The sequence below is a fragment of the Microtus oregoni genome, unplaced genomic scaffold (genome assembly GCF_018167655.1).
Source record: "Microtus oregoni isolate MIOR12 unplaced genomic scaffold, Mior012 000074F_ref0000038, whole genome shotgun sequence".
NCBI lineage: Eukaryota > Metazoa > Chordata > Mammalia > Rodentia > Cricetidae > Microtus > Microtus oregoni.
Window position 1 is genome coordinate 1,513,747 of NW_024544004.1, and position 21,494 is coordinate 1,535,240.

Consider the following 21,494-nt stretch of genomic DNA (forward strand, 5'->3'; position numbering starts at 1 on the left):
TTGTGAATTTTTTTTGCTTACATTGTACTATGATCTCTTTCAGATTGTAACCTCTTCTCTCTCTCTCTCTCTCTCTCTCTCTCTCTCTCTCTCTCTTCCTCCACTGAATGCTCATTACATACCAGGCACCCATGCTGGGTACAAGGATTGTCATGACACAGCCCTTAGTGAGCTCACAAAATTGTGGAAGGCAGAAGCATATAAACCAAAAACTCACATAGCATTTCATACCCAGATATTATACTATGTGGATATAAAGGACAGGGAAGGCTGAAGAAAGGGTTTATAAGTAATACAATTTGGTGATGAAGGTGAGAGCTGCATCTTATAAACCAAATTCATGTTATAGATACTCACTCAAAGGCTATGTAGGTTATGAGAGTAACTGACAGAAAAATTGATGAAAACCCACAGCCAATATATGTGATAAATGTCAGCGCCATCATTTGACTCGGTGGTAAGGATGTCCGAGATAGGTCCTGGGAAATAAAATATTGCATTCAGTGACCATTCCATTTTAAATACATAAGACTTGCTATTATGTTTGTTGAATATGCTGTTTCCATTAATAGTCTCATAGTCTGTTCAAGCAACACATGAGATAGGCACAATCACTTTCATCAGATACAAATAAGGACATAGGGAGTTCCAGTAACCTACCCAAGGTAGTAGCTAGGAAGTGGAGGAATCAGAATTCAGACTCAGGTCTGCCTGATCCAAAGCTCATATACTTAATCACTGTACCATAGTGCACTGGGGGAAGCCCTGCATTAGGAGCCTAAAGACTGACATTTGGTTCCTGGCTCTTACATTTCTTAGTCCTATGGCTATGAACAATTACCACAAGTCTTAATTCTAATTGCAAAAAAACCAACCTATGTTTAAGGAATGCTGGGAAGATTAAATGAAATCATTTAAGGATGGGGGTGTGACTAAGTGGAAGAGCACTTGCCTAGCATGCATATAATAATTATAATAACAATAATAATTCTGTCAAAGTGTATTATATTATAAACATTTAAGTGAATTGAAAGCTAAATGATTTGTATTTTCCATTCTAATGAGAATCCCTTACTACTTAAAGGAGAAAAATGTAAACGTAAAAATATAATATATATTTTGTAATGTAGAATATATTTTGTAATGTAGAATAATATTGTATTCTACATTACAACATTAATCTTGAGATGCATTTGGTTATTAAAAGAGTAGTTTCGTCGGGCGGTGGTGGCGTACGCCTTTAATCCCAGCACTCAGGAGGCAGAGGCAGGCGGATCTCTGTGAGTTCGAGGCCAGCCTGGTCTACAAGGGCTAGTTCCAGGACAGGAACCAAAAGCTACAGAGAAACCCTGTCTCGAAAAATCCAATAAATAAATAAATAAATAAATAAAAGAGTAGTTTCACTGGTATATAACTATTCCACAATATTATGCTTTCTGGTTATCTTTCTAGTCATCAAGAAGAGTAGATATTCTGATATAATGCCCAGATATCCCTCAGACCCAGAATCTAAGGCCATGGAACATGGGTATGTTACCATTAAGATGCCAAAACTTGTAAGATGACTACAGGTACAGACGGTTTCATTCAGCTTCTTGTCTTTGATGGAGCAGCCATCAGATGACCAACCTCCTCTGCCACCTGTTGGCATCAAGAGCAATATCTGTCCCATCAGCAAGGCCATAACACGGTGGCTTACCAACTTCCCACTCACTCACTTAAGACCTTGAAAAGGTTTAAATTGGAACCTACCATTTCTGCCCAAGTCCCAGAAGACACATTTCACAGTTAAGTCATCCTGTAGCAGAAAGATAAATCATGGGTAATTAATTTACTGAACTGAAAAGAATTAGGAGAATCAATGCTATTTTTAATTTTATAATCTTCTGCTTGATTTTTGGAGACTTATCATAGGTGATTCTTAGAAGTAAATGACCCCCATATAGGTCAGTGCTTCTTAAAATATCAATCATGTATAGAAATCACCTGAGGGATTTGTTTAAAGAAATGTGATATCACTCTGGCTGGTTATAGATTACTTGCTTAGATAGTGAGGGTATGAGTTAAATCCCCAGCCAATGGGACAGGGAATACATTCAGCTCAGTAGGTCTGGAGTGGGACCTGGGCTTTTGCAAGTCTAGTCAACTCTCAGATGACATTGATGTTGTAGTTCTGAAGACAACACTCTGAGGAGAAGAGAAGTTGTAGCTGAAGTTCAGTATGAGACAAGATATCTGGAGGTGAGAGTCAGATTTGTAGCCATAGCTCTGCCTATAGTGTAATTCAGCAGTGGCTAAGAGCTTGCCTTTGCCTACCTCAGAAACTACATGCTCAAGGATGCAATGATTCCCAAAGTCAAAATTCTGTACAGCAACAAGCAATTGTCTTATACACATCTTCTGTCTCAAATCATGCCCAATAGGCATAGTCTATATAACGTGTCCTTGGTCAGGGAATAAACCAGACAAGCCTCTCCTCACCTGACTTGGGTTGGTGTGCTTCAGCATGACTGTCACGTTTCTTGTTAAGTTCTTGATAGTCACGTTTGCAACACTTGATGATATGACGTAGCTGATCAGAGAGAGGTTCTCCAGGGAGGGGTCCTAGAACAACAAAGAATCAGCAAGATGACAACGGGAATGAAATATGATGAGGGTCTTTTAGGGCTAGAAGGACACTAAGGGCTATTTGAATTCACATTATTCACAACGGAGGTTTAAAATTGTGATGTAGCAAAGTAACTTTCCCAGGAAACAGCAATTAGAAGTGGGGCTTATTCCACCTCAGTGCTCTAAATACTGAATTGACGTGCATAGCTGACACAACAGGACCTCATGGCTTTTTAAGGGAATAAATAACATTAATTATTTAAATCTTGTGTCCCTGAGCAAGCTACTGAACTTTCCTGTGCCTCCATTTCCTCATCTGTAAAGTGGAAGTAGGAAAAGGTTCCTTCCTACCAAGGTAGGGATTAGAGACAACACTTGTGAGCTCTTAAGGTAGACGCTTGACCATTTGGAAGCACGATGGATGTGTTTTTTTTTTAATTTATTTATTTATTAAAGATTTCTGCCTCTTCCCCGCCACCACCTTCCATTTCCCTCCCCCTCTCCTGATCAAGTCCCCCTCCCTCATCAGCCCGAAGAGCAATCAGGGTTCCCTGACCTGTGGGAAGCCCAAGGACCACCCACCTCCATGGATGTGTTTTTGTAAGGAACATTAGTGTGTGGATAAGAATTAACTACAGAGTTTCAACACTTCCTTTGATTTGTAGCAGGCTCAAGAACATGTGATGATTAAACAGAATTAAATCACCGATCTCCAACCCAAAGCCGAATCAAGACCAGTAAGCAGCAACTTTACCTGAAACAGGGCAGGGGTTTCAAAGAAATTGAACTGAACCCTGGAAGCCAGTTCTACATCATTAGTTGGCAAATTACTCATCAGTGACGAAGGGAGAGTAATGGCACCAATACTATTCTCAGGAACCTGGGTTTCCAGAGAAACCTGAAGATCAAGTAAGAGATAATAAAAGTGAGTTGGTACAATAAGGTGATCAAAAACACAACTCAGTGTGAAGGGAGGGGCCTGAAGGAGCTTGGTCTGTGATCTGACTTTAGTGTCCCTTGATCCCAGTCCCTATAAAGGGTGGATAGAAAGCACTAGAAGCAGGATTGCTTTTCAGCACCGCTACATAGAGCAGTGTAGTTATAAAACTTCCTAAATATGTTGAAATTCATCTTCATGCCTAGGTCCCCCAACTTCCCAGTATTCCTCCATGAAATTTCATGAAGATACCATTCCTTGCCATCCTTCCACAGACCAACATATCAAACACCACCCACCCACTTTCCACTATCCAGATATTAAAGGGTTAACACAGGCACAGGACCCTCTATGCAAATTATATATTTGTTTGAATGCTGGAGATTGAATCCAGGGCCTCTTCTATGCAAAACATGTCCTATACCTCTGACTCACATCTGAAAACAACGTCAGCCAGTTTTTTTTCTCTTGGTGTTGCGCTGGCTGCTCTGTACACCAGGTTGGCCTTGAACTCAAAGAGCTCCACCTGCCATCATCTCCTGAGTACTAAAATTAAAAGACTCAGATATGCAATCTTTTGAAAGCTGAATATCACCCCTGATAATCAACAGTAATTGCCTCCATCAGGAACCGCAACAGGAACTCCAATCATGCACAAGAAAACGTTTCTATAAGAAATAAGATTGTACCTGAAGATTTGCAGGGTCTTGGGCTGCAAAGGTCATTGAGTTGAAATTACTGGCATTCACTCTGACCACAGCAAGAGCCAAAGAAGGGGAAGTTAGACTGATGGTTGTATTTGGAAAATTCAGCTGTAAGCCAATGTCATCTACCACTTTTAGCAGCCTGTAAAGACAGTTGGCAGTTTTGATTTAGTCCTCTTTTCTCTTTCTCCCCCATTCTAATATAAGGTATCAACTGGAAATCATTATGCGCCTAGTCCTTGAGAGCAAATACTTGGCTATCACTAGTCACATAAGTAGTATCTTTAGCATTAGCGGGGGTCCTCTTAGCACCCTGTAATATATATTATGTAGGTAAATTGCTATGTGTTGTTAAACGTTGTAAAAAGGGAACTCTTGGAGTAAGGAGGGCCCTCCTGTACTTGACTCCAGCATGTTTATTTCTACAGTTCTCCAAACTGTTATTTAAAGCACCTTTTCCTGGAACTGGCTGCTTCTCTAATTCTGTAACAGGGAGAAAGGAAAAAACCAAGTAGCAAAGTATATTAAAAACAATGTGTCCTTGAGAAGAGCTAGAACGTGAACTATTTACAAGGTAAGTTACTATTGCTTATCTCATAATATAAAAATGCCTACAGCAGGAACTGGAGGCTGAAAGCTCACCCATGGAGGTAGCAAAGAAGACCCTTTCCCCTGACTCTCAACTGGGAAATCTAGTGGACTACCTCAGTTGGTTTCTGCTATATGTTCTAAGTCCCCAATTTGAAAATGTCATCCTTTGCTTCCTTTCTTAATTGGGCTACTTTCATCAATTTTTTTCTGCTGAATGTTTTGAGCCCCCAATTTACTGATGTTCTGCTATCTGTTGCTTCTTTCTGTTACCCAATATTTATTCTTGCTTTTGCTTGTTATATGCTTAATAAACTCATTCATTCAAAACAAAGCTCTGCTACTATGGCTCATTCTCTGAACCAGGCAGAAGACACCCTTTCTGTTGGCTAAGTCATACCTTTGAGCCAGAGGGGCTAGCAAAGCAGGTGGAGAGTGGAGGAGTTTGCTGACTCGGTTTACCATTTCGCCTGCAAGGTTAGGCTCCAAGCCTCCCAAAGACAACACTTTCTCCATCTGTGAGACTTGAGCCTCTAGGTCAGGAACACTGCTGGTGTTGACAACTTCTGTATTAAAAAACAAAGTCAAGTTATGAATTCATGATGTGAAAATCACTTCTAAAGATAGAGATATATAGACACTATAATGTGGTCGGCTTATTCTTAGGCATTTGTCCAAAAAAAGCAGATATATGTGTTTAGAAGACTTAGTTGTGATTTTTCATAGTGGCTTTTTTAAAATAATAGTTCTAAACTAGAAATAACCCAAATGTTCAAGAACTGAAAAATGGATGGATAAGTTAGGGTGTCTCCACAATGGAACATTATTTAGTGGTAAAAATAAATTAGCTACTAATACATTCAACAACATGGACGGCTCCCCACTTGTTCAACACATTATGCAAAATGAAAAAAATCCAAACTCAAAAGGACACATTGTATATTATTCTCTTCATATGACATTTTAGCAAAGTTATAACTACAGGGAAACACAATGTATCCGTGGCCAGGGGTAGAGCCTAAGTTCTGAATTCAAAGAGACACAAAGGAACTGTAGAGGTTGTGAAAAAGTTACATATCTTGATTGTGATGTTGGTTACATGACCACAGATGCTTATCTAATGCCATAAAACTATGAAAATTTCATTTATTCATAGAACTGAAAAAAATTTTATTGTATGTAAATTATATTTCAGTAAGTCTGACTAAAAATATAAAACCATATCACATACAGTGATATAAATACTAATAATTCACTAGTATTTAATTTATATCATTTGGACAGAATTTTATGCACACTACTAGAAGCTTTTTATGAACAAGAAATTATGAAGTCAACGGTCAGATTATCAGCTATATGTTGTTTTTATAGTGTTCAATTAAAAAATTAAACATTAACGACATAAACCTGTCTTTAACAACAAAAATCTCTGTCTCTCTATCTGTATGTCTGTCAGTCTCTCTCCCTCTCTCCTTTCTCTCTCTCTCTCCCTCTGTTTTTGTGGTACTAGATATAAAATTTTTTGAGACAAGATCTCAAGTAGCCAAGAATGCCCTTGAACTCCTGATCCCTGATCATCCTGTCTTGACCTTCTAAATGCTAGAATTACACCACACTCAAAACTTTAAAAACACAAAAATGATTCTTAAATTTATCAGTAATATCTGATTTCTTATTTTGCATATTCCTTTCTGGTCTCTATCCATGTGCATCTATACTATTATGAACACAGAGTATTTTACACTAGCTGTTTGTTGAGCCTTCATCTCTTCACATCAAGATTTTAAAGTATCCTCACATTTTTGTACAGCTATTCTAATGGTTCACATCGCTGCACGACAGCCATCGTGTTGAGGTAGCATGTCTTATATAATCACTCTTCTCTTATGGAGTCATTAAGCTTTAGTGACTTTTTAACTACTAGGTTATACTCTGATGAGCATCTGCTATGCATATGGTGCTACCCTTCTGCTGTCCTAAAAGTAGAAGCATAGGCTCAGGGTCCTCTTGATGGGGTAGTCTGTTTGATTGCTTCTACGAGCCAATAGGAATGGCTATAGAAAAAAAATTACTGTCGGCCTAGGGCAATGAATTTCAGTTATAATGTATTATTCAGCCATTAAACCTTCTCTTCAATTATGATTCCATAATTTTGCCTAAAATTTCTACATTTATTTTAAACTAATTTGAGAACAGTGCTTATTGGGAGAAATAGTAAGTCACCTAGAAGAAGCTCCAAAGCCCCTTGGAGATGCTGGCATGATGGAAGAGGAGCACAAACCATAACCTGAGCTCCATAGTAATATACTAAATTAGGCTTTGTTTCCCATCTTCTAATTTCTTCTTCTTCCTCCTCCTCTTCCTCTTCTTCTTTCTTTTTTTGTTTCTTTTGAGACAAGATTTCTATGTAAACCAGGCTAGCCTCAACCTCACAGAGACCCAAGTGCTGGACTTAAAGGTGTGTGCCACAACAAACCCATCCTCTGTGTTCCTTTCCCTCTTCCCTTTATTCCCACGCTACTAAGCCCACGTGGCTCCTGGGAACCATTTGCAGTGTCCATGGCTTTTCCATATATACTATTGCTCTTAGTCAAATGAAACTGGCATCAGTTATCCACACATCATCACATGGAATAGATCAGAACATGCCAAGCTGTTCATTTTAGCTTTTGGTGCATGTGAGGTTTTAAGCCTGGGTCTTCCAAATGTTTCAGAAGAGCGACTTAAGGAGGTCTTATCATGTGTCTTGATTTGCAAGGTGGCAGCTGCATTGTAGGAAGCCCAAATCCCAACATCCACGATCAGCTTGACTTCTCATATTTACCTGTCTCACTAGGAGGCATGCTGATGGTGACCACTTTTTCAGAGACAGAGGGTGCTGATGTGGTAAGAGAAGAAAGGGAGGACTGCGTAGGTGGCAGGCTATGGGGAAGATCAGTTTGGGGCAGAGAGGAAGAAGCAGCTACAGGTTGAACAGGCATGTCAGTGGCAGGACTGGAAACCAGGGAGGCTGCAGGCTGAGGAGATGAAAGGTGACTCTCTTGTGCCAGAGAGGGTGTGCTTGGGGTCACAGAGGCATGATCAAGGGGTTCATCCAAAGAGAAGTCACTAGCGACGTGGGTCAAAATGGTGGCCTGAGGTACAACAGGCAAGGGCTTGCTGGATAACACTGGGCCATGTGGCTGATAAGCAAGACAAACAACAGGATCCTTCAGATCGCTAAAGGACAAAATCAGAGAGACACATATGAGACACCAATAAGGTACTGAGGGCTGAGTCACCACTCCCAGTTGCTTTATGGTACCACCAAGTTAATAGGGTTTCAGGCTAAAAGACTGGACACTTCACATTCTCTTGGCCTCTGACACTGGCTTCTGCCCCTGCTTCCTTCATACTTCCCAGGGAGAGAAATTAGCATTACTCTACAAATCGCAATGGTGATTTCCTGATAGATATATGGCTGCTCTACAGCTCTATAACATACTAACTTTCACTCGGTTGAGGGGATCTTGTAACATTCTTTCTGTTCCTGGAGGAGAGACATATGAAATGTCCCATAAAAAAACCTGGTTTCATTACACTAGAAATCTGTCTTAACTAATTTCACATCATTGTAGCCAGGTACAGTGGTCACTAGCACATGTAAGTGATCAAGAAATATTGGTTGGATAAAAATATAAACCAAGCTGGGGCCAAACAGAGTTTCTGGATTGTCAGTCAACTACACTTCAATGTTGCTTAAGTTCAGTAGTACTCAACCTTGGCTATACATGAGCTCTATTAGAAAACTTGGGAAATCATATCCACACAGATAGGCAGACAGACTACATTGCAACTTGAATAGATTTAGAGTCAGCTAGAAGACACCCTATATCTATGAGGGTGTTTGCGGACAGGCTTAACTGAGGAGAGAAGACCCACTCTGAATGTGGATATCACCATACCTTGGCTGGGGATCTGGAGTAAAAAGAAACCAAGAAGAAAGCAAGCTGAGTACCAGCATTCATCTCTGTCAGCTTTGAGACTGTGGGTGCAGTGTGACCAGCCCCCCTCACACTTGTGCCGCCATAACAAACTGAAAAGCAAAATGAATCACTTCTCCCCTTCAGTTGCCTCTATCTGGTATTTCGCTCCAGAAATAAAGAATCTAAGATAGGTAGATAGAGGAAGAGATAGAGGACACAGAGTTCCGTGGCTTACCCTCGCACTGCATTCAGTCGATCTTGGGATAGAGTGTAAGGGATCTCAGGTGAACTTCCTGGTCATCAAAGGTTAAGAACTCACCTACTATCTGCACGTGATCCATCTGTCTTAGAACACACTATGGAGGAGTAACCAGGGTGGACAATAAACACCCAGGGATGTCTCTGATAGATCAGTTTTAGATGGAGACAGAAAACCGATGAAAGTATGTTAAGAGACGAGGAGCTGTGCTGGCTAGTCTTATGTCAGTCTGACATAGAAACTAGTTATCTGTCTTAAAGAAGGAAACCTCCACTGAGAAGATGCCTCTATAAAACCAGATGTAAGGCATTTTCTTGATTAGTGACTGACTGGGAAGGGCCCAGCCCATTGTGGGTGGGGCCACTTTTGGGCTGCTGGTTCTGGGTTCTATGAGAAAAGGCTGAACAAGTTATGGGGAGCAAGCCAATTAAGTTGCACTTTTCCATGGCCCCTGCATCAGTTCTGGCCTCCGGATTCCTGCCCTGTTTAAGTTTCTGTCCTGACTTGCTCCAATTATGGACTAGGCTATGCAAGTGCAAGCCAAATAAACCATTTCCTTCCCAACTTGCTCTTAGTCATGGTGTTTCATCGCAGCAACAGTAACCCTAACTAAGGAAGGGGCTTGAAATAAGCATAACCCTAAGGAAGTGTCGGTGGACTGGGCTGTAGCTTTGTTAGTAGTGTGCTTGCTTAGCAGGTATGAAGCACGGGGTTTGACTCCAAGCACCATATAAGATGGCGACCCTGGCATTTGGGAAGGAGAGACAGGAGGCTCTGGAGTTCAAGGTCATTGACTGTAGCGGCGTAAACGAATGCAGACAGAGTGTATATATATATATATATATATATATATATATATATATATATCTTTAATGTAGAAATAGACTTACAGAAGCACCATTCCCGCGGAGACCAGGAAAGCAGAAGCGAGCGCTCGGAGCTTGCTCGCCAAATTTATAGGCAGACATTAGCCCGAGGCGAACACGCCCCTTAAGGGGCGGGACTTATCCCTACAATTGACTACATAGTGACTATAAAATTAGGAGGTTTAAGACATGAGGTCCTGTCTTCAGAGGGAGCAAGAGAGTGAGACAGAGACAGAGAGACAGAAAGCCATAGACACAGAGACAAAGAGAGCCCTCCGGATTATTTACTCAATGCCCATGAGAGGCCTTTCTCTTGGTCATATACTACAGTAATCCATCTGGCCATGTTGTGGAAAGGGGCCATGCAAAGTGTACATGAGGCTGTCTTTAGGACATAGGGAGCCTGCAGAAGTCAGACTCCCACTACAGGCTGCCATCATAGGGTTCTGCTAGAAAGAGGCTACTTTAGATTCCTGTTGGTCATGCTAGTTCCGACCCTTCAGCCCCTGAGTGAAGCAGCCAAGCCAACAACGGAGTAGTAGGATGGCATAACTCTTCAATGCTAGGGCCTAGAGGCCCGTCCCATACAGCTGGTCTGAAATTCCTGGGACTGAGCACCGGCCTGAGTGCCACTTTGAACATTCTTCCTGGCAGAGGGTGGCCTATGTGCAGTCACGTGCATCTGCTGTGCACTTAGCACCTGATGACTGCTAAGGAGCTCTAAGACCCGAGTCATCACCACCCACACCCAAACCTAGAGCAGCCCTGGCACCCTAGAAGGGTATTCCGGCACATTAGCATGTTTTCAAAGTGTCCCAGGTGTTTCTAGCAATCCGAAGGATGCAGTGGTCATACAGTTCCAGCTCAACAGCTCTCACGTTTGGCTTCACATTAGAATCATCTCACTCTGGGTCTGTAAAAACTCAGAAGCTTGTGCTATACCATACCAATTTCTGAAGGTAGGAGGCGGGAACTGTTTTTGTTTTATCTCCCCCAATGACTTATACATAAGGCCATGGGTAAAAAAAAATCATTGCATCACTCTATTGCCTGTATCCTTAGTCTTCAAAGTGGGGGTAAGAAGAAAAGTATACTGGCGCACATCCTTAATCCCAGCACTGGGGAGACAGAGGCAGGCGGATCTCTATGAGTTTTAGGCTAGCCTGATCTACATAATGAGATCCAGACCAGCCAGAGTTATGTGATGAGACCTTGTATTAAAAACAAAACAAAACAAAACATCTATGTCAAAGTGGGGTTCGGGGACCAGTAGCACTGGCTTCCTCCAGGAGTTTGTTGAAAATGCAGAATACCAGGCTCACCGGGTCACAATTCACATTTCAAATGGTGTACAGGGACCGATGCATATGGGAATGGTTGAGACGGATCAAATTCACTTTCTAATTTACAGAGACTAGTTCATTTCCCCACGTGACCTAAGACTTTGAAGGTAGAAAAGCACCTGCTCTAGAATGAACGTGGATGTGTGGTAGAGAACGAGGGCAGTGACCAGGCATGAGCCTGATTATGCCCTGTTTTCTATGCCCTGCTTCCTCCTAATAACTCTGAATGGACAGCCTTTTAGAGGGGATGGATGCTGTCTTAAGAGGGATGGCTTTTGCTCCAATTCTGAAATCCTATCTTCTAAACAGTTCTCACCATCTCGCTTAATGGAGGATGTTACGCTTAATAGGGCATGTTTCTCTTCAGTCTTTATTGCAAAAATGCTACAGATCTTTTGAGAATGTTAACTATCTCACGAGCCCAGTGTTTTAACATAGCCCAGCTATATGACCCATTTTGGGCTGACAGGGTTCATTCCCATATGAGAAGCTTCAAATTTTAAGTTATGTATGTCTTTTCTCTTTTATTAAAAATAAACTTTTGTCATACAGTATATTCTGATTACAATTTCTCCTCCTTCAACTCCTTCCAGATCCATATTCTTTCTCCCGACATCGAAGGAACAATAATAAAACAAAAAGGAACAAACTGAAATAGGACAAAACAAACAAAGAATCAGAAGAGAAAGAATCAAAGAAAAAGCATGAAAAACAGGTATAGATGCAGACACACATGTTTCCACACATAGAATCCCATAAAAACATAAAACCAGACATCATAATATACATACAAAGAACCTACACAGTTAAAAATAGCCTAACTATTGTTTTCTGACTATAGAAAATTCTGTAAAGTAAAAGAAAGAAAAGGCAGAGAAGAGAAAAAGGAGAAGGAGGGAATGGAGATAATAAAATATTCTGGCAGGTCAGTCATGGGTAGTCATGTGAATATTTTCTTTGGTTCATTCATTTTTTACTATGTCTATTTTGTTATACTCATGACCACATTATATGTGACTTTTGCAATCTTCTTTCCAGTTCCCCTCCAAAAAGAATTGCGTTTATATAAGAGATTCTCAGTTTTGATTGTTCATTACAATTACCGAACGTGCCTTTATCCCCTTGAGATTGCATTTTTGAGAGAGGGTCTTAATCTATGCAGTCCAGGCTGAAATTCAGACATACTATGTGACTCAGGGTGGCCTCAAGCTCAAGGGGAGCCTCCTACCGCAGCCTTTTGAGAGAAGGGCTTTAAAGCCTTAAATACCCAGGGTATATCTCAGCTCATTCTGCTCCAGAATATATATCTGAGGGTGGGGATTGGGAATCAGCATTTTCAAAAACTAAAATTTGAGCTAAGTTTTGGCTTATAGAAAGATGGCCAAACAAGAGTTCCACATGTCCTTCATCCAGCATCTTCCAAGTGTCTTTACAAGATTGAGAAACACTGTCTTTAGACAGTGGTCCAAATGGAAGCTCCACAGAACAGAAAACCGTTTTCTCTAAAATTGAAAGCTTCTCTTCAGTCTGAAAATCTTGATCATCCTTAGCTACTGTGGTAATATGGCTGAAAATGCCTCCCCCATAGGCTTATAAGGAGTGGCACTATTAGAAAACGTGGCTTTGCTGAGGTAGGTGCGGCTTTGTTGGAGGAAGTGTGTCACTAGGGGGCAGGCTTTGAGGTCTCAGATGCTCAAGACCTGCCCTGTGTGGCCACCTCTTTCTGCTGTCTGCAGATCAAGATGTAGAACGCTCAGGTCCTTCTCCAGTACCATGTCTGCTTGCATGCACCATGCTTCCTGCCCACGAAGATAATAATGGACTAAACCTCTGATACTGTAAACCAGTCCCAATTAAATGTTTTTTTATAAGAGTTGCCATAGTCATGGTGTCTCTTCATAGCAATAAAACCCTAAGATAGCTAGTATGGTGATTAAATATTATATGTATATACCATTTTATTACCACATATTATTAGTTTCTGCTATTTATTTATTTATGAGAAGCTCAGCAAAGTATGTTACATACCACTGCAGTTTTTCTAATTCTTCTGGTGAAGAAGGGCAGGGAGTCTTGAGAGAACAGCAGCACTGTTCTAAAGGGGACAAAATAATAAAAGGAAAAGGAAATGCATGGTTAAGAAGAAAACAAAATCTGGGTGGTGGTGGCGCATGCCTTTAATCCCAGCACACAGGAGGCAGGCGAATCTCAGTGAGTTTGAGGCCAGTCTGGTCTACAGAGCAAGTTTCAGGCCAGCCATGGCTACGCAGAAAAACCCTGTCTCAAAAAAACTAAAAGAATAAAGCAAAATAGAAGCCCAGACTCATATAATATATGATTATTATACTGATAGGTTGTGTTTTTTAAAGAGTGATTGTCTAGAATCAGTGATAAAATTTATTTACTGTGTTTATATTAACAATTATATATAAAATACATGCTAAAATATTTATTGACTTTTTTCTGTTTGGTTGTGTATTTGCAAGATCTGTCTTCAGAAACTCCCAAGAGGGAGTAAGAAGTAAACATATCCTGGAGAAAATTAGCTTCAGTGAAACAGACCAGGCATAGAAAATCAAATATCACGTGATCTTACTTTACTTGTGGAGTCTACAAAGGTCAAACTCATGGATACTGAGAATGAAATTGAGGGTTACCAGACCATTTCAAACGAAAAATTGGAAAATTTTTGATTATAGGATAAGAAAATTCAGTTAGACTTCAAGAGACCTATTATGTGACATGGTGACTATAGTTACTGTATTGTATACTTGAAACCTGCTGAGAGTAAACTTTAATGTTTACTCATCTCAACAGAAAAAAACTTAAGCATATGAGATTATGCATACGCTAACTAGCCTTCCTTAGAAATTCTACAAAGAACACCAAAACATCAGTGTACACATAAATACACATAGCTTACTTATTGATTAAAGATGAATCAGACAAGGCCTAGCAACAATCCACTGAATACTCTACTCAAAGCCCTCCATCTCAATAGAGGTTTTAAAATCATGTTTTCCGACAATATATTGATAGTTTATAAGAAAACAGGAAAAAAGAATCTTTTTAGACATAAAAATTCACACGAAAAAGAGGACAGCCACAGACAGAGACATCTTACCCATTGGCCAAATCTGTACAGTTGTGAAAGTAACCATCATGGCACACACATCTGTTGTATCGTTCAGTTTTATTGTGAATGTACAGTTTAATGTGCTGTAAAGAGAAACACACACAGCCAATGTTAATATGTAGGGATAGTTAGTGTATATATATATTGGAAATGTGTCTATACTTTGCAATTGATTTTGCAAACTCAAGAGTGAGGAAAGGGACACTTAAAAGTGTTTCCTTTGCAATATTACCCCAGTAGCCTTACAAACACCCATCTTGTAGAGTGTGGTGGCTATTATTGGTTGTCAAATTGACTACATCTAGAAGTAACTAAAATCCAAATGGCTGTGAAGGATCTTTTCTAAATTAGCTCTTTGAAGTGTGAAGACCCACTTCTAGTCCAGATCTTTGAGGTGGGAAGGTCCAGCCTTAATCTGGGCCACACCTTCTGCTGGCAGCCTACGTAAAGAGCAAGGGAGAAGGAAGCTTGTTCTCTCTTTGACTACTTGGCATCACTCTCAATAGAAAGTTCATTCCTTCATTGACATTAGAGCCTACTTCTTTGGGATTCCAGAGTATACTGATGACCAGTTGAGACATCCAGCCTTGAGAACTGAGCAACTACTGGATGCTGGACCTTCTTGTGGGAGAAAACAATTGTTAGAGTAGCTGGACCACAGTCCGCTAGTTATGTGTGTGTGTTTTATAAGTTTTGTTTCTCTAGAGAACCCTGACTAATACATACAGTCTGTACTTTACCCCCAAAACTCTATTATAAGAGACATCAGGCTCACATTCACGGATTCTTCAGACCAGAGACCTGCAGTCCACACCTGGCTTCAGGTTTGTTTTGCAGGCATGCAACTTGGCAGCAAAGATAAGCACCTTGACATTTTTAATTTTTGCTATCCCCCCTAAAAAACTTGATCATTTGCCTAGTGCCCCTAGATATTTCAAATTTCAGCATAGACAATTTTCTAAAAACCAGTCTAATATAAATGGTAAGGTCTCTTAAATCCCAAATCTCCTTGGAATTCAGTCTATATATCAGATGACTAAGCTATTCTCTCCATTTCTAATGACGTGGGTAGAAAGAAATTAATGCTGAAAGTATTGGGGAGAAAAAAATGAAGTAGATACCCACAGTATGTAAGGATCCAGCATATAATTTTATGAAAGACTTGTCATAATTTGTGGTCATGAATAGTTGATGGATGAAAATTGACATTTTATAGGGCTTTGAATGCTCAGGGTTCTTGTAGTGAGTTTACCACTTTACAAATCACTGACTATGCAGCTAGGGACTCCAAAGGATACAACTTAAAATAGTTACCCGTACAGCCCCCAGTAATTGCTTCATTCCTGCATATACTGTTTCCCATCTCTAGTTTTATGCTCAATGTGGTCCTGCCCCCTTTTCTCCTTTCCAAAGCTCCTCATTGTAAGTCTTCTTTTCTGCCTGGCATTTACCTTGCTTGACCTAATATGAGCCACTTCAGAGTTAAGGACACTGATGGCCCAGGGAAATGAGAAGAAGGAGGTTGACAGAGTAATTTGTATTTATAAAAATATGAATATAAAATATCACTGGTGTTTATGTTAGAGGAAAGTCTCTGAGTTGAAAATTTAACTAAGCTTCCTTGGTGCTTTATTTCCATAAATGGAGAAAGGATTCCTATAAAAAATTAAAAATACTTACTTTTGGGTCTCTGCTGTAGCACACACTATAAAGTAAGTCTGAAATAAATAAATAAAAATATATACATTACTTCATCAGCTAGAAATGTCAGAGAAGATGATCCAGGGCTAATCACAGAATTTTGGAACCACAACTCCTGGAGATATTGTACAGCCCTGTTGAGTTCCCAACATGTTATATTCAGGCCATACACACTCTGTTTGGCTGCCCCAGTGTCAAGAGAGCTCACTTGGATACAAGTTGGCTCAATCTCCTGCAGATTTTATTTGAAGAAACTTTCAGTCTTACCTAACAGCAATCCTACCTCCTCACAGTGGCCACCCATAGCTCCTAGTTCTGAGATTCGGAACAATGCAATGGGTTCATTCACCGTCAGATAGATTTGGGAGAACCTGAATGTGAATCTCCAAGAACACAGAATTCCATACACTCCTTTGAAATAATGACAAACACGGTAAAGGGTATACTATGGTTACCTCACTTAAAGTCTGTAGCGTTTTGTTGAGCTCTGATCGCCTGTTAATAGAATGAGAGAAATTAACATGAAGGAGACCATTCGTGATGTGAAATTTGAAACATGTAGCTTTTTAAGCAGTTAGATTGAGAATGTGGTATGTACTGCTTACAGTGTTCACTCTGAAGAGACACGGGGTATAATGAGAGATTGCTATGTAGGGGCAATCAATTATTTATAAGACAAGGAAAACTAACCAGATGGGAGATGGATCAGCCCTAGCTAAGAGCAAGATATAAATTATGGTTGAGCAATCATGTAATTCATTAGGCTACTGCAAACCCCAAGGCAGCTTCTTTTGGCAGACAGCCAAAGGAAGAGCTGGCCCGGGGCAAAGACATCTGAAAAAGGTAAGCCACTCATCCCGGGCCTCTGATTAATATCTCATCTGCCATCAATGGACACAGCCTTCTCTCCAAGACTCTGGCCCTGTCTCCCCCTCCTCCAACTCCCCTGTGGGGATTTCTCTCATTCTTTGCCTCCATTCCTGCTCCTACAATATTTTCATTTCTTTCTGCAATGCCCATTGTTCCTTCTCTGACTTTTAAATCACTGTCGTTTCATGACAATATGAACAAATGGTATATAGTAATGTGCATCCCATCTTCTGACAGTGTGGCATAATGTTTTCATCTACAAAGTTCATATTTAAAAAAATATGCAATCGAGTTACCAAACCAAGTCTAATGATGTCTTAAGTATGTTTGGAATTTTGTGCTGGGCCTCTTTTCATAGCTCTTCTCAGCCGCATGCGGCTTGCTGGCCTTAAGTTGAATACTCCTGCATAAAGTCTGGACTTGATCTTGTCTAACAATAATGCTGGATAATGAATTGTATTAAAATTCAAATACAGATTCAGATGAAGCTGTGGTTTAATTTCAGAGCAGCAGAGGGAACAAGCTCAGGGGACTGTTAGCTGGCAACAGATAACTGGTTAGTTTGCTAAATAGGCAAGAACCAATTTTCTCTGTATCTTTTACGTTGCTGTATCCTATTCTTGGTCTCCAAAAGCAAAAACTAGCTCAACTGTATCTTTCCACATGGTGTAGATGAAGTTTTAAAGCAAACAGTACATCACTCACTTCAGTTCGCTTAGAGACCGGACTCCAGTGAAAGTACCATTAGCCGTTTCTTGATTCTGTTGGAGGTGAGAATTCATTAAGAAAACAACAAGCACCATCTTTAAACACATTCTCTGACAAGAAGTTTCGTTCTTATCCACAAAAGAATTAATCCCTAGAGAGTGAATCCTAACTCTCTAAACTAGTGATGATCAAACTGAACTGGCATAGGTAATGGGGGTACCCAAGAGTGCATCCCTATTGCCTGAGCCAGTCTGGCTTGATTTTTAAAGTGTCAGAGTCAATGAGTTCTGTATTTCTTCTGTTCAAGGGTTTTCCCCAAACAGTCCTATTAAAGCTCTCCTCATGACAGGTTTTAGAGTTAAGGTACATCAGTGTAGAAAGGGAAATTTGACTGTGCCATTCCTGTATTCCTAGCACCCAGCCCAGGGCCTAGCATATAGTAGGCATTTAGGAAATAGTCAAGGAATGAACAAACACATTTGGCCTAGATCCTCTGGCTCAGTTTAGGTTGCCAAGGTGTGCATCACTGTATTTGGTTCTCCCAAATGGGGAACACAACCAGATCTGGAAAATTCTTATTAGACTCAAAATACATATACATACATAAATATATACATATATATTTGTTGCTAGGAATTTCTAAAGTCATTCAATACTTTTAACTGGTACTAGGACTGTGCAAAATTACCATTCTTATTCAGCAAGCAAACCCAATAAAAACTAAAATAGAAGTATTAGAAAAATAACATTATTATTATGAATTTAAGCCCTTAGCACAAAGCTAGAAAGTCAATATTTTACTTAAAGTTGTTCATAAATCAAACATATCAAGAATCACAAATAATCTGAATCTTTGGAAAATCTTTAAACACATGGAAATATATACTTTGGTTGGAAGATTGCAGTTAAAGAAAATCTTGAAAGCCTACCTGGGTTACATTGTGGGCGTCATCATACTGAAACACTATCTCACCTCTAAAAAACACTAAAAATAAATTTTCAGAAAGAAATGTAAGACTTGTGTCCTTATAGTTTGAGAATTAATACAACACATTACAAGGTCATTGCATTATTTTATAAAAAGTTTAATCATAATCTTCAATTTGAATCCTACTCCCCTATTGGTGGTTTATTCATTGCTTGCCAACAGAATTTTCAGAAGATGGGAGCTGTAAATTTGATGTAGGAATTCAGTAAGAGAGAATGTCACCTGCTGGCCAAGATGTTTTCAGTTCTACCTGCTGAAACTTTTTGTATTTAAGGGTAATTGGGGACTATGGTTCCAATGTGACCTTTCAAAGAACATCTTTGAGAGTTGGAATTACAGTGATACAGATGAGAGAAAATTTGTTCCTTAGCAGCTAAGCAGCCCCATAGAAGTCGACTGTTCATCATTTTTTTAAATTTGTTTTTTTGAGGATTTCATACACTAGTATTTCAATTACACCATTTCCCTCTCCCACCTCCAACTCCCCCCAAATCTCTACCTGGCCTTAAATTCAGGGTCTCTTATTCTTTAATTATTCTTATTACACGCAAACACACAAATTGAAAAATATAATCTGCTGAGTTCATTTAATGAAATTTTATACTGATACACAAACTTCAAATAATATAGCATATAATTACTAAAAATAAGGATACTTCAAATCTGTATAAAATTATGTACTTTTAAAATCAGGTTTTTTTGAAACTTGTTTAGATCCTCTCAATCTCTCTCTGTCTCTCTCTCTGTCTCTCTCTCTGTCTCTCTCTCTGTCTCTCTCTCTCTCTCTGTGTGTGTGTGTGTGTGAGAGAGAGAGAGAGAGAGAGAGAGAGAGAGAGTTTGTCACCCTCACATTCTTGTTGAATGCATATGTTCACAGCATATGTGTACTGTGACACAGTAGTTATGGTTGCATGGACAACTGAAAAGCTACCACCTTTTGACCTTCAGCCTAATTCTTCCTGGCCAGATAGCTTCCAGCTTATTCATAGGCCTTTAATGGACCGAGACTGGAAACCTGTAAGAAGCAGAGGTTTCTAGTTTTTGGCAGGATATTGTGGAGTTTTTGGTGCCAGAAGAGTTGGTTCCCTGATGAAGTTGTTTTCAACAGTCACTACAACAAATGGTCAATTCAGTCACTTAATTGGGGAAAACATTACTCCAACCAGATTTATGGCATCTGTTATTCAAGATGACCATTTATAGCCACATGTTTGATTTTCAGTTATCAAATATGATTTAGACACACAATAGAGCTAGACATTAGTCCCAGCACAAAACATAGGGGAGTCTTACAAATGATGACATTATGGGGATACAGTAAAGAGAAGGGTAAGAGAGGGGAGAGAGAAAAAAGAGAAAAGAAGAGAAAGTTATATAAATGTGTAAAAATAAAATGTATCCAATATTTTTTTGCATATGTGGTGGTAGGGATCGAACCAAGAGCCACATAATATGAGGCAAATATACTAGCACTGAGCCACACCCTTTGCCTATTTTTTTTTTGACTTTTCGAGACAGGGTTACTCCATGGCTTTGGTTTCTGTCCTGGAACTAGCTCTTGTAGACCAGGCTGGCCTAGAACTCACAGAGATCTTCCTGCCTCTGCCTCCCGAGTGCTGGGATTAAAGGCGTGCGCCACCACCGCCCGGCCACCCTTTGCCTATTTTAAGAAATCTAAAAAAGCTAACAGTTCCCTCTTAGAGTGTCCCTGAAACACATCAACAGAAAGCGCAAATGAGCAAGTCTCACACTCACACAATAGCAAGTATTGGCAAAATACTAAGTTTTCCATTTTATTTTTAATTATGTATATATGTATGTGAGTTTGTGAGCATGAATGTAGTGCCTTTGGAGATGAGAAGAGGGTGTAGGATTCCCCTGGACCTAGAGTTACACGTGATTGTGAGCTGCCCATACATGCTAGACATCAAGCTTCAGTCTTCTGTAAGAGCGATATGCTCTTTTAACCTCTGAGACATCTCCTCATCCACAAAGTATTTAAATAGATTTTCTTGTTTTCTAATCTATCCAATCATATTTTTACTTGAAATATTACCTGTATTTTTCAGACAAAAATATAACACTATAACTAGGAACAAAACAAAAAAGGTAAAAATTCCTCTAATGATTACTGAAATTGATAGCAAGACTTTATATCATAAAATACATCATTATCTTCCTTTTCTCTCTACCCATTATCTCCAGTCCAGTTCTCACCTGCCACAGCATATTTTTCTATTTTTCACATTTGCTTTCATTGGTTTTAATAAGGAAGAAAGCCCAGAGAGCCAAATCAATGGGAGAAAAGAGACTGTTTCACGCCTCTGGCCCATGGCAAAAGGAAAAAAAAATATTTCTATTTCAAAAATAGCATGTTCTCAAGGGATTTTCACCTCAATGTTAAAAACATAGTGGACAGCCTTAGAGATGGCAAAGCATTTCAGACACTACTGGGATCAGCATTTAATTAAACACCCGAAGGCTCAAAGGCTCAACATTCTAAAAGCCTGGCTTTGTTTTACTTTTAGAAAGGATAAGACCCTGTTTTTGAGTCCTATAACTTAAGGTCCTATAAAAAGGCTTGAGGGATTTACATATAAATAGTGACTTATGACAATCAATAATAATTTTATTATTAACTATATTCATGAATTAATTCTAAGATTACTAGAACTAGTATGGATTTAAAACTAAAGTGAAAATGCTAGTTATAGAGCCCATGCTTCATATTCAAGAAGTTGATCTATCTTCTCTGACTAAAAAATGGAAAGATAATGTCAGCCAGGTCTAAAAGTTGCTTTTGATTTTATTAGGGACTT

At 39.6% G+C, this 21,494-nt stretch overlaps 1 protein-coding gene across 1 annotated transcript in view; it reads right to left on the reverse strand.

The window, feature by feature from the left end:
* Nucleotides 1-21,494, reverse strand: part of LOC121441333 (adhesion G-protein coupled receptor G2) — a 67,780-nt gene that overhangs the window by 13,739 nt on the left and 32,547 nt on the right. Inside the window, exons 8-21 of the mRNA XM_041642463.1 lie at nucleotides 18,617-18,672; nucleotides 17,685-17,740; nucleotides 16,565-16,604; nucleotides 16,089-16,126; nucleotides 14,397-14,491; nucleotides 13,301-13,367; nucleotides 7,664-8,058; nucleotides 5,240-5,402; nucleotides 4,237-4,393; nucleotides 3,365-3,508; nucleotides 2,482-2,604; nucleotides 1,753-1,798; nucleotides 1,538-1,641; nucleotides 358-479 (exon numbers count right to left, since the gene is read on the reverse strand). Of these exons, the coding sequence (XP_041498397.1) occupies nucleotides 358-479; nucleotides 1,538-1,641; nucleotides 1,753-1,798; nucleotides 2,482-2,604; nucleotides 3,365-3,508; nucleotides 4,237-4,393; nucleotides 5,240-5,402; nucleotides 7,664-8,058; nucleotides 13,301-13,367; nucleotides 14,397-14,491; nucleotides 16,089-16,126; nucleotides 16,565-16,604; nucleotides 17,685-17,740; nucleotides 18,617-18,672 (1,606 nt within the window). The remainder of the gene's footprint in view (nucleotides 1-357; nucleotides 480-1,537; nucleotides 1,642-1,752; nucleotides 1,799-2,481; nucleotides 2,605-3,364; nucleotides 3,509-4,236; nucleotides 4,394-5,239; nucleotides 5,403-7,663; nucleotides 8,059-13,300; nucleotides 13,368-14,396; nucleotides 14,492-16,088; nucleotides 16,127-16,564; nucleotides 16,605-17,684; nucleotides 17,741-18,616; nucleotides 18,673-21,494) is intronic.